Source organism: Atractosteus spatula, chromosome 3 (assembly GCF_055471065.1).
Source record: "Atractosteus spatula isolate fAtrSpa1 chromosome 3, fAtrSpa1.hap1, whole genome shotgun sequence".
Lineage (NCBI taxonomy): Eukaryota > Metazoa > Chordata > Actinopteri > Semionotiformes > Lepisosteidae > Atractosteus > Atractosteus spatula.
This window is the reverse complement of record NC_142708.1, coordinates 38,445,033-38,459,247: the sequence shown is the minus strand read 5'-3', so window position 1 is coordinate 38,459,247 and position 14,215 is coordinate 38,445,033. Positions and strand designations below refer to the sequence as shown.

Genomic DNA, 14,215 nt, shown 5'->3' with positions numbered 1-14,215 from the left:
TCTTCTGGGAAAACTGTTCCTGTGTGTACCTTGCAATGGACTAGCAAGACGGGATGTCTTACAGGATGTCTGACTATCCATTCTGCATCCTGTGTGTATCCTGTCATGTATCCATTGCTTGCTTGGATAAGGTCCGGCTCCCTTGTGACCCTGTATTGGATAAAGTGGTTACAAAATGCGTGGATGTATTTGTTTTTTGCAAGATGTTATTTTGTAATGTTTTAATTTGTGTATCATGGGTTTTCTTGCCAGGTTGAAAATATACTTTTAAATGACCAAGGGAACTATGTCTTGTGTGACTTTGGCAGTGCCACACACAAAGTTCTCCACCCACATAAAGATGGAGTTACAACTGTGGAAGATGAAATAAAAAAGTAAGTGTTACACTGCATTACAGAACTCAGCACATAAAAGTCGTGTGTTTCCTGTGTGGCACATAATATTTTTTTTTAGTCCTAACATTGTGTAGGTTAGAATTCAGGATGATAAAAAATAAGCAGAACTGAAATATACAAAAGCTGAACTTGACAAGTGATGTGCTCTGGCGCCAAAACAAAGTCAAGGTCAATTAATGTAAACTCAAGTGAGTGGAGGAGGGGCATTGCACTTTGATACAATGAATTTAACTTTGTGTGCCTCGATCGCTTCTTTGTTAAACAGGTTTCACTCACCTTTTAAAGACACACAGACATACTGAACATTGCTCTTTCTTTGGCCAAGCCAAACATTTAAATATTTTTTTTAGTTTTGTTTAAAAATTTAATTGAATTAAAATTGAATAGCAGTGTGATTAATGTGATAAAGAGATTAATTTTCCAGCTGAACTTGACAATTTGATTTTTTTTTCATGGACTCAAGATCCCCATGGTCCAGTGCCTCTCACTTTAGGAATCACAGTTCAAAGCAGTTTTACACTCCTGGATTACATAGTTCAGATGACTGATTCCTTTGGTTCATTTTGTCCTGTTCCTTTTATGACCCACACTCTTCTTATTGAATATCATTTTGCAAGCATTGATAAAACATACATATTGAGGATGTTTGTCTTGCCAACACATGCACCAACACAACAAAAAGTGATGATAAACTCACTCACATGTAGCTGTCCAATTGATTTGAAGAAAACAATGTTCTTGTACAGTTAATAATTGGTCAAGTCAGTAAAACCATCCTGTTGTTTCACGTGTCCAAGTAAAACCTTACATTAATACTAACAATACTGAAAAAGTATTATTAATATCTCAATTTTTGGATAAATCTATAAGAAGGTCCATTATCAAAGTATTAATTGGGATATTAGAAATTGAGAACTATATATACAGTATATATTCTTACATACTCTTATACTGCAGTCACAAGTAGTGTAAATAGTGTTTAAAAGTGTTTTGATGATTTTATGCAACTTATCTCATTCATAGGTACACAACCCTGTCATACAGAGCTCCAGAAATGATTAATCTTTATGCAGGGAAGCCAATCACCACTAAATCTGATATATGGGTAAGATCATTGTTAATTCTTTATCTAAGTGAAACATCACTGAATCAACTGCTATCACATTTAGTGTGGAGACATTGCATTGAGCAGGGTATCTTCTGATATGAACAGCAGGGTCATCAAAAGAAAAGTCAAAAGTAATCAAAGTAAATTAAAATGTTAAACCACATGTTAGTCTCATATTACTAACTCAATACTTGATGGCAGCTTCTGTTTTCCAGATGGTTTTTGCTCTCTACCCAAAAAGAAAGTACTAGAGGATGATTTCATAATTGGGGATCTATTGTAACTTTAAGGATAGAGATATAATGTAATGATTGTATCTACTTAATTATTCTTTTCAAAGAAGAGTGAATCCTGTAGGAAACTGCAATTAATTGTTTTTCACATAATGGAGTGCAAACTACAGAAGGCTAGTACTATAAAAATAATACTGGAGACAATTATTGGCATAATTGCAGTTGTAAGAGCTGCAATGAAAAACTAGAAAACCTAACCAATTGAACTCATTGTCTCCAAAGTGGAATGCTGCTTGTAATTTAAATTAGATCTCATCATATCAACTGAAACAATAAAGAAACTTCTCTGAAGAGGGGAGAGCCAAAGTTTTCTGTTAAAACCATGAAATGTTCTTAGTACAAGAGTACAAGACATGGTCTAGAACCAACACATAGTTCAAATATTTAAACTTTACACCTGCAAAATCAAATACAGAAACATAGTTGAGAATATCACACTGCTGTTAAGTGCTTGGAATGAATTGTGGAGGTGGAGACATAAATGTTTGATCCTGCTTTGTCACCAGTAGCAGTAAGTGCAGTAGAGAGAAATGAATTACTACAGACACAGCATCATTCTCTTCACAATCCTGGTAAAAGGATTGCTTTTCAACATGATATTAGGCAAAAAAATGTGTATGTAAAAGAGAAAGCAAGCAAATTAGCGTGTTCTTGATTTAAACTTAGCGTAATGTGTTTGATATTGCAATAATATACGTGATTACTTTGAAAATGACTGCATGAAACAAATAAGCTAAGCAAGTCTGTAACACAAAAACTTGTTTTGTAATGGAAGCAAGTAAGGATTATATTGAATGGCAGGTACTTGGAAAGCAGTAAATGAAAAACTTGGGCTCATTTCCTGCTTCACAGAACTGTGAGAAATGAACAAATTCCCTGATTGCATTTCCTTTCTAATGCTGACAGTCAGTGACTATAATAAACTTTATTTTACATAAGCATAATTTAAATCAAAGCCTTTCTGAAGAAGAAAGTTTTAAGTTTATACTTGAAGCTCTGAGGAAAGGTGACTCTCTGATATCCTTGGAGATAGAATTCCAGAGCTTTGGGGCATAACAAGAGAAAGCCCTGTCACCAGTAGATGAGTTTGGGGGACAAACATGAGACCCGAGTCAGATGAATGAAGGTTGTGAGGTGGCAAGATGGACAAAAATAAGTCTGATAGGTACTGAGGTGCCAAGCCATGTAGAGCCTTATAGGTGAGGATTTTTAAGTCAATTCAAAACTAGCCAGTGCAAGGACTCCAGGTCAGAAGTAATGTTATTACTTACACATGACATGATCAGGATTTTGGCTGTTGAAGTTTTAGTGTGAATTTAAAAACACAAGCGATTTACTATGACATGCAGTGTCAAGTTAAGAGAAACTACAAAGAAGGTTACCAGAAAAACTGAGGATGAAGGGAAGAGGTGTAGTAGTAACAGTGTAGTTGTGGAGAGAATGTGATGCTGGATATTGTTTATCTTGGAACTAATAAATTTTAAGAAATGGTTGCAAAGGTGGGAAGAAGTAGGTAATGTGTTGGGGCAGTTTGGCTTAAGCAGTCTATTGATGGTGGAGTAGATTTATCTAGGATTGTAATGGTTGTTCTCAAGGATATGGGAGAAGTTGATTCTGACTCTGTTGCATCCTTGTATTCAATCAAGAGCTCCTTCCAAGGCTGAAGATGTACATTCAAGTCAGAAAGATGCCACCTACATTCTAGTTTGAGGGAGACTTTAATCATTGAGAACAACTGGTCAGTATACCATGGGGTGGAGCAAGTAAAGGAGATGATTTAATTTTAAAGAAGAACTAAGGTGCCGAAAGCAATTAAAAGCAACCAAGACAGTGAGGACAGAGCAGAATTATCAAATCTAGTTTGGTCAAACTAGTTTGGTCTGCTGATTGCAGATTGCGAAAACTTAAGAGTGTGAGGGTGTAGGAAGTGTAGTGCAAGACAGGAAATTTGAAATCAAAGAGAACAGCTAGGTGATGAGAAAGACCTAGTTCAAGATAAGTGGGAAAGCGTCAGTTGTTATCACTTATAAATATAGTGATTCACAATATTGCAAACATGATTCCTGAGATAATTTTTTGTTTGGAGTGTTTGTAATGTAATAGAACGCATTTTTTCATACAAATAATTTATTTGCTTTTGTTTAATTTCAGGCTCTTGGTTGCTTGTTGTACAAGCTTTGTTTCTTCTCACTTCCATTCGGGGAGAGTCAAGTTGCAATATGTGATGGAACTTTTATTGTTCCAGATAATTCCAAATTCTCATTCAAAATGCACTGCTTAATTCGTAAGTAGAACCCTTTTTTTAATCACTAACAATATTTACATTCTTTATGTACACATTTTAAAAACTTTTAAAAACTGCTTACAATTTATTTAATTTTCAAATCCTCTGTAGTGTGGCTGTAGTTTTTAAAACACAGAGAAATACAATGAGACTTGGTTTATTTGAACATAAACACCAGTGCCCCCATGTGGTAAAATCATTTGATTGCATTATCTTGAGTTAATATCAGATGTGCTAATAATAATATAACTGTAATAACATCAGTGGTATAAAATATAAATATGGATCTGGTTTTTCTGTGCAATTGTTTGTGGCCTTTTTTTTGAAATGTTGTTAAGGTGGTGGTGTTTTGCTTTTTCAGGTTATATGTTAGAGCCAGATCTAGAGAAAAGACCTGACATCTATCAGGTCTCTTATTTTGCCTTCAAGTTGGCTGGAAAAGAGAACCCTGTGCCAAACCTTTCTGTACGTTTTATCATGTTATGTAATACAATTAGTCTTGCACTGCACTATTTCCTTATTTTCCTGCTGTTTTGCTTGAGATGGATGATAATTGTGAAGTATTTAAATAATATCCGTTGCAAGCTCCAGTTCACATATGTCTTGTAGGCTGTAACACTGTATCCACATTAAGCAGTCTAACAGCAATTGACTTAGTATTTTTGTAGCAAAAGTTTTTCTTCTCTTACATGTTAAATACTTTACAGCTTTGTTCTGTTTCTGAATGAAATGAAAAAGATAAGAAAACCAAATAATGTTTTTTGCACTTTAATGCTAAGGCAATTAGGACTTGTCATGTTTTTCATGTATACAGTATATGCAGTTTATTACAGATCAATGGTTTTATTGTTTTTGTTTTATGGAATGTGCTTAATCAAGAAATTTCCACATGAATACCACACACAGAGTATTTGTCACTTTATGGGCTTTTGAAATTAACTGAAACTTCCTTTGAACTTAGAAATGGTAATGTAAAAAACAAAAACTAAACAGCTTGTGCAAAAAATCCTGATGTGCTGATGGGTTATTTAATTGTTTTTTTTTTTCGTTTTATATGCAGAGCTCTCCTCTTCCCTCAGCGCTTCCAGAGCCAATGACAGCCAGTGAGGTTGCGGCTAAGAAAAGCATAACTAAAGCCAGGTAGCCGCCTTTACCCTCATGTCTCACTTTTTTAAAGGCTGTTGGTGGGTTATAGGTCTTGGTGTGACTTGCTTACTTTTATGGATAGATAGACATGAATTCATAACTTTGAGAAGGACTATAGTGCTGCCAGTTTATGGTTATATCTTTGGAACTATAAACATATCTCTGCTGGAGGTGAACACAAAAACTAGCTTTGAAACAAAACTGTATAAAGATATAAATCTTTTGCACCTTAAATACATTTTTTAGTTTTTTTGCAAAAAGTAACTGAACTCTAGGGTTATCAGTGAGCCATTCTAAACACCTGTACTTCAGTAGATTTCACTTAGATTTGGACAGCTACAGATGCAGCCATTCAAAATGCGCGGGCGATACCGCATTATTTTGCGGTGCGCTTTACGCAGTCTACCGCGAGATACCGGTAAATACCGCTAGTTACCGTAAATTCTCCTATAATACCGCAAGCAAAATAATAGTATCTGGAATTTCCGCAAGGTGGAGCTAATAAAACTCAACCTCTCATGTTTGAGCTGTCGCCATCAAAGTCTTTAACGAAGATATTACTAATAGTATTTATAATGAATGACCTTGGACAAGCTGTAAACTCAACGTATTGCCCCGGTCCACATTCTTTTTTCATTGACCGTCTTTGTAAAAGTAACACCACAGCATTTCGCAATCACGCATTTGTTTCCAATCATGCAAAGTACAGTAATTTTTGAGAATCGATTCACCATGCCTTTCACATGCTCATAAAAGAGATTGATTTAGGAACATAAACATATTACCGTATGCAAACTGTACTGTATACAGTATGTATATGTATATTTAATGTCTTAACTGTGCCCGTTTAAGTATTGAATATTTATATGGAATTTTACCACTGAAGGGAAATCTTAGTACCTGAGCATAAAAAGAATAGGAGCATACTGTAACGCGTGTGAAGGCTATAAACGATATTAATTTTGGAACTTAAACATACAGTATATGGCTGGTCTTGGTACTTTAAAGAAAATATACACACCAGTATTCCATTTCTCCCTAAACATTTTAAGCATTGAAGTCTTTAACTAACGTGATACCGGAGTCAACAAGCATACTTTTAGAATTTGATTAAAAGGGAATATAATATGGAATCGCGTATCTAAAGAAATTAATAACGATATAATTATATTCATGTTGCAAAAAAACTGCAACGGACATAAAAACTCCCTTGCTTTTAACAGAGCGTTCCATAATTTCTAACTACGAAAATTATTTAAACTGCGACACTTATCATTCAACCAGAGCTCGAAATATCACAAGGATCCCCAAGAGCACAGCAAAGACTGTATTAAAAGAATCGCGTATCTAAAGAAATTAATAAGATATAATTATATTCGTGTACTGCGACAGGGCTGTGTAGGGCTGTTTTGCCTCTCTCTTCATGCGACTTCCCTTGTAGCCCACTGGTCTACATGCCTGATTACCAACTCACGGGTTGTGTGTTCAAATCCAGCTGGCGCTGTGACTTTTCTTTTAACAAACATTTCTTCGAAAAAATAGAATAGCAATATTATGGACAATCAATTGACTTTTATATTTCAAAATATCACAACATGATCGAATCTAAGTCATTTTTGATAACAATGAATAGTCACCTTCTTCCCTTCTGACAACGGTCCCTGCTTCTGCTTCCTGCTTCTATTGTGTGTGTGTGGGGGGGGGGATCCCTTCAGATCTCCCTTCAGATTTAAAAGGTTATTAATCATATCTTCGGTGTCGCATCTTACCAGTGCAGCTGATCTTTTGCTGCCCGGATGGGTCAACTATCACAAAGCTTTAGAGAACCTAACATTTCTATTATCAACAAATTGTAAATTTGTAATAGAGTAAATTTTTATAGAGAAATGGAGGCTGGACAGTATGCGTTACAATATAAACATTTATATTGATTTAAATCGCGTTTTGATTTAAATCGCAAACGCGTGTTTAATTATATGTGTTTTTTTTAATCATAATCAGACAAATGCAACATAAATTGATACAGTATCTTTGTCTTCTAAGTATCTTAATAAACTTTCAGCATAGCTTTCTCCCCGTTTAGATTTATTTTTCTTGGGATCTTGGGATCAAACGTGGAAGGATTAGATTGTAATCGTTTTTATTTTTCAAATACGTTTTAGAAAAGTGTAATCTATACCTGCCCAGACTGTATGCCCGCTTCACTGTGGGACAGCCACACTGGTCGGCGGCCTTACTAAACCCCGCCCTGACCACTTTCACTCCTGTCCTGCTCTTCCCCGCGCACCCCAGCCTGGCGCTCTTCGGCCTCTGCCCGGGACGAATGTATATTTAGATATTTACACCCGGCGCGGCACCGGGGGAGCGTCTGCATTTATAACTTAGTTTTTAAAATTAGTCAAGCAATATGAAGCATCTCCTTTTACTTTTAAGTCCCTTAAATACATTGAGCACAGCTTTCTCACCACTTAGATTACTTTTTGATACCATCCTTACACAAAGCAGAAACTTCTTGTATTTTCCGATGACATACAGTACAAGTGCAAAGATTACAGATTTTAATCGTCTTTAATTTTGTTACGTTATACGTTTTAGGAACATTTCATCTATACAAACACCACAAAACTATTCTCGATTGTATTTCTGAATGTTATGTTACACCTACAGTAGTTCACTGCTTTAAATACATCGAATTAAGAAAGTTAGGTGTAGCACTTTAGATCTTTTTTTCTGAACCAGGGAAAATCTGATCATGTTTCTCTATAACAATAATAAAAACCTTTATTTTACATATCACCTTTAAAAGTGGTATCTCAAAGCAATACAGTAGATGTAAACCACAGATTACAAAGTAAATACCCAGACAAACACAAACGCGTTTTTAATAAAATGCTTTTATTCATTCAGCAGAGAGAGAGAGAGACATCCAGCAGAGAGAGACACACACACAGGTTTTTTTATTGACAAAAAGTAATTGTTTTTTTACATTCCTCTTGTCTAACAGGAATATTTTGTTTGTGGACAGACTGTCCACAAACGTGAGACTGTCTTTCTCAGACTCAAAGTCCCGAATGTCCCCCGCCCCGGTCAACAATCCTAGGAAGAACACGAAACAGCCTGTTAATAAAATTGTTACAATTTTGTTCGGTCAGTTCTTCCTCCCAGAATTTATAGATCGCATCGATCAGTTCCTGCTTTGTGACGGGCTTAGCAGTTTTCCGAAGAAGTCTTTCAGCGAATGCCAAACAATCTCTATCGGATTTAGATCTGGGGATTCGGCTGGAGTTTTCACCCAGTTCACTCCTTCTGCTACAAGCCTCGCCCTTGCTGCTGTGTGTTTCGGATCGTTGTCTTGAAAGAGACGGTGCCTTGATCCAAAGTGCTCCCTGATATATGGGGCGGCATGCTGTGTGACCACAACTTCCTCGAAGAATTCACGGTCCATAATTCCTTCAAAAATAAGAAGTGGTCCCGGGCTTCTTCTAGATATACCCCCCCAGACGTGAACCTTCAGTGGATGTTTGGGCTTTGGCTTGTCTGCATATCTCCCCTTTTTGCAAAATGACATTGTTGAAAACTGTTCCAGAGCCACTGTTGTTTCGTCGGTGAAAAGTACATCCTGAAATGCCTCCCCCTGTTCAATCCATTGGAGCGCTTGTTTGAGTCTTTCCTCTTTGTTTTTTAGCCTTATCATGGGGCATGTGTTGGTTTTTCTGTATCTCCATCCAAGCCTCCTGCGCACTCTTCTTATCAATGTCGGACTAACGGTCGCACCGAGGTCAGCCCATAGCCGTCTTTGGACTTGCATCTCCGGTAGCTCATCATTTTCATCAGTCAGTTTGTCGATAGCTTGCACAATAGGACTTGAAAAAAAAGAGATCAACAGTTAGTTTAAAAAATAATGTGCGTAGTTGTATTTACATGCAAGAAAAGTATTTTTAGAAAGTTATTTACCTTTGAATCGTCCTCGGTTTAGATTCTCTTTGCCTCCTCTCCCCTTTATAATGTCGTCTCACTGTGCTTTCAGAAACGAAGATGTCCATCGAAGCCAAATGCTGTACAATGTCCCTTGTTGACTTCCCGTTTCTTTTCATCTTCATTATTTGGTGTGAGAGAGTCTTCGTGATTTTGGCCATTGTCCGTCTCCTTACCAAAGCGATACAGTGGTGCAGCTTGAATTCTGTACCTATATACTGTATGGTATGGTACAGATAAAACTTACACCATACCGATGAGCTAATACCAGGACACCAGGAAATGTGTCTGATGCATTAGCAAGTTAAAACAATTGCATCGAAAACCTGGGCGTAACAGCTGTCCCTTTTTCTGATCACTCGCTCTCTGGATACACGTCTCACCTGTCCTGTTCTTTGTTTTCCTAATTTGCTGATTATGCCTGCTGCGATCCACTCCTACCCTCACACCTAAAGAAGACTATTTTAAATTTCTTGGCGCGGTTCACTGTGCAATTAACCCTTGTATGTGCTGTCCTTAAGGTGATATCACATAAAGGTTATACTGCTATTTAATTGGATACGCATAAAAAAAAAATTTTTTGAATCCCCGGCGGAACACATTCCATAAGAATCAGCGCTTTTATATATTGCCTTTAAAGGTGGCTTCTCAAAACGCTTTACAGGATAAAAACAACAATAACAGCAACAACAACAATATTGTATTTCATTGCACTTTGACAGAGCGTCCTTAAATCAACTGTTGACTCTTCTCTCTTTACTACTTGTTTGGAGTGACTGAGCTCCGCTCTGTACCACACAATGATCACCCCAGAGTCTCTGCCCCGGGTGATTTGGGGTTTTTTGACAGAAGGCAAAAAACTCTCTCTCGCTTGCCCTGCCTGTGTATTGTCTGTTTTTTGTGCTGTCCTTTGACAAAACAAGGCTCGCCAGATAATGTGAATCTAAACCTGTTTTTCTAGCTTTTAAAGTCGTGCGATGTGTAAGCGGGAACACATCATTATATCTTACATATGAAAAATACATAATATAGCTCCCAAACAAACGCAAACGTGTTTTTAATAAGATGCTTTTATTCACTCATAATCCGACAATTTCAGGAAGACTAAGGAAGGACTAAGGGAATTGTCATCTGTTGTTGAAGCTCTGTGAGCTCGGTGACTTTGAGACCACTTGTTATCCCAGGTTGTTTGAATCGCCACAATTCAAATAGAGAAAAAAGAGCTGACTGACAAGATTTAAGATGTGGCTGTCAATGTTGGATTAAAAAAAACACATTGCCCGACGTTTGTTGCATTGCTTGAAAAATAACTTTATTTCGAGAGACTGGATAAGTAATTCAAGTGTTTTTTTTAACTTCCTGAAAAACAACTAATAATTTAAATAATAGGGAATATAATATAAAAATATAGTACTAAAAATAAGATACACTCTACAGACATTCACAACAGCGACTGTCAGAAGATAAGACACAGCGGGTCAGACACCCGCTGAATGGAAAGGGGCACTTTAATGTTCTGTATGGCTTATACTAAAGCCAATACTTTAATATTCTTTTCTGTATGTTTAACAATAGTGGGTACTGGCCTAATTCGGCCCTGCTCCCATTGTAAGGTGTTAATGTGTTGTTGTTAGGTGTGAATTTGTACCTGTTTCCCTGAGGTCTGGCTTTTTTTCTGGAAAACCATAACTCTGGTCTTGTCCAGATTGACTGTCAGCGCCCAGGTCTGACAGTGCTGCTCCAGCAGTGACAGGTTCTGCCGCAGCCTCTGTTCTGTGGGCGACAGCAGGACCAGGTCGTCTGCAAAGAGCAGGAACTCGATTTCTGTAATTAATGCAGATCAGTAAATCAAGGGACAAAACAATTGTTGCGCCCGGCTCCTCAATGGGCTTTGACGTGCTAATGCGTTGGTTTAACAGTCCGGGTGTGGCAAGCCTCTGATGTCTCCCGACTTCGGCAAAAGGAATCTGCCTTTCATTGGACGGGAAAGCAAGAGCCAACCGCTACGCCGCCCTCGTGTTTCGAAATCTTGTGACTTTTGAAATTTACTGGGGGTGGACCACGTCTGTAAATTTCGATGGGTCCAGAGGCAAAAGTGCCTTGCCTTGCAATCTCCGGGAAACCATTAGTAGCATGGTGAATCGGAGATTCTCAACCCTTACTTCGTGCGACTGGAAAAGAATTCGTGATCGGATCAATGGAATGCTCCGTAGAAGGAGGCGCTCTTTTCCACTAGTCTAACAGTCTGTCCACAAACAAAACATTCCTGTTAGACAAGAGGAATGTAAAAAAACAATTACTTTTTGTCAATGAAAACCGGTGTGTGTGTCTCTCTCTGCTGGCTGTCCCTCTCACTCTCTGCTGAATGAATAAAAGCATTTTATTAAAAATGCGTTTGCGTTTGTCTGATATTTACTTTGGTCCTTTTAACTGTTTTTCCATCTACTGTATTGCTTTGAGATGCCACTTTTAAAGGTGATATGTAAAATAATGTTTTTTATTATTGTTATAGAGAAACATGATCAGATTTTCCCAGGTTCAGAAAAAAAGATCTAAAGTATACTAGTTTGTCACTCTTCTCATCCCCTCTCTGCTAAATGGCTTTTGAATAGAGTCACATGAAGAGAGAGGTGAAACAGCCCTACACAGCCCTGTCGCAGTACACGAATATAATTATATCTTATTAATTTCTTTAGATACGCAATTCATTTAATACAGTCTTTGTTGTGCTCTTGAGGGTCCTTGTGATATTTCGAGCTCTGGTTGAATGATAAGTGTCGCAGTTTAAATAATTTTCGTAGTTAGAAATTATGAAACGCTCTGTTAAAAGCAAGGGAGTTTTTATGTCCGTTGCAGTAAAAGAAAATGCCTGACAAAGTAGGACTTGGACAGATTCCAAGTGCATTTTTGCAATTTACGTTGCATTGTCCATTGTGCTGCTGTAATACAGTTTAAAATAATTCAAAGTCTAAACTGTATCAGCTTTATTTATGGGTTGCAATTTAGAAAAAGTCAAAAACCGCACTCATAATGCAATTTAGAGCTTTCTGGCAAGAGGAGACACCCAAATTAATAATGTAACATGCCACTGTTTGTGCATGAACAAAGTTATACTGCTATTTCCTTAGATACGCGATTAAAAAAAATAAAAAAACATTTTTGAATCCCCGGCGGAACACATTCCATAAGAATCAGCGCTTTTATATATCGCCTTTAAAGGTGGCTTCTCAAAACGCTTTACAGGATAAAAATAACAATAACAGCAACAACAACAATATTGTATTTCATTGCACTTTGAAAACCAAGTAATAACTTAACTATATGTGCAAACGTTTTATGATATGTTGCTGTTGTGAATGTCTGTGGAGTGTATCTTATTTGCCTGTCTGTCCTGGCTCTCTCGCTCGCCCTCCCCCCCTCTCTCCCTCAATTCAATTCAATTCAAGTGCTTTATTAGCATGACAGATGGGTACAATCAGTGTTGGGTATTTACTTTGCTTTGAGATTCCACTTTTAAAGGTGATATATAAAATCAAGGATTTAACTTGCTTTAACTCTGCAAGTCTGAGTTCTCGTGTCTGTCCTATCCGAACCCGAAAGTATTACAATATGTATCTTTATAGCAGGTGGTGTACAACTTTTTAGCATAGATTACACTTCTATAAAATGTATTTAAAAAATAAAAACGATTACAATCTAATCTTTCCACGTTTGATCCCAAGATCCCAAGAAAAATAAATCTAAACGGGGAGAAAGTTATGCTGAAAGTTTATTAAGATACTTGGAAGACAAAGATATCAATTTATGTTGCATTTGTCTGATTGTGAATCAAAAAACACATATATTTAAACACGCGTTTACGATTTAAATCAAAACGCGATTTAAATCAATATAAATGTTTATTTTGTAACGCATAGGTGACTATTCATTGTTATTAAAAGGACTTAAATTCGATCATGTTGTGATATTTAGAAATATAAATTTGTTTGGTGCGAGTGAGGTTTTATTTAATCTATGACCAAGGGAAACGTTTCATTTTTTCAAAGAAATGTTTGTTAAAAAAAAAAGTCATGGTTCCAGTGGGATTCGATCAAAGACCGTGTGACGTGGGAATCAGGAACCTAACCCACAGCGCCACTGGCAAGGTCACATGCAGAGTGCTGAAAAAGCACTACAGAAACATTATCAACAGACAATGTACAGCGTGTACTATTCTTGTGTTGCAGTACATGAATATAATTATATCGTTATTAATTTCTTTAGATACGCGATTCCATATTATATTCCCTTTTAATCAAATTCTAAAAGTATGCTTGTTGACTCCGGTATCTCGTTAGTTAAAGACTTCGATGCTTAAAATGTTTAGGGAGAAATGGAATACTGGTGTGTATTTTTTCTTTAAAGTACCAAGACCAGCCATATACTGTATGTTTATGTTCCAAAATTAATATCGTTTATGGCCTTCACACGTGTTACAGTATGCTCCTATTCTTTTTATGCTCAGCTACTAAGATTTCCCTTCAATGGTAAAATTCCTTATAAATATTCAATACTAAAACGGGCACAGTAAAGACGTTTACTGTAAATCTTTCTACGACAGACCAACGGACCACGAGTGCCCCTGTCGGTCAACCAATCACGTACCGCGGTACCGCGCGTCATCGTGCGTCACAATGCGCGACGCCGTAGCCAAATACCTCCGGTACGTGTCTGTACCGCGCACTTTGAATGGCTGCATCTGTATAAATATATAGGCAGTATATAAAGTATAGACTGCCCCAGATTGGATTTCTAACTGTGTTGAAACTGAAACGATTGCTGAAGATTCACAAAAAGATTTTGAATATTATTTTGTTACAAATGGGGGTTTTACAAAAATAGTGAAAATCAGGATTTGACCGAGCGGTTTAGTTAATAAGTGAAATAATTATCAGAATCCCAAATACAGGTATTTTCTAGCAATATACCCTAGCGACTGCTATAATTAGAGGCACGGGAATTTGAAGAGAGGAGT

General features: G+C 37.0%; 1 protein-coding gene across 1 annotated transcript in view; it reads left to right on the top strand.

Moving 5' to 3' along the window:
* bmp2k (BMP2 inducible kinase) overlaps positions 1-14,215 on the top strand; it is a 131,265-nt gene that overhangs the window by 65,593 nt on the left and 51,457 nt on the right. The window contains exons 5-9 of the mRNA XM_088910372.1: positions 253-374; positions 1,419-1,500; positions 3,948-4,080; positions 4,442-4,545; positions 5,141-5,220. Of these exons, the coding sequence (XP_088766498.1) occupies positions 253-374; positions 1,419-1,500; positions 3,948-4,080; positions 4,442-4,545; positions 5,141-5,220 (521 nt within the window). The remainder of the gene's footprint in view (positions 1-252; positions 375-1,418; positions 1,501-3,947; positions 4,081-4,441; positions 4,546-5,140; positions 5,221-14,215) is intronic.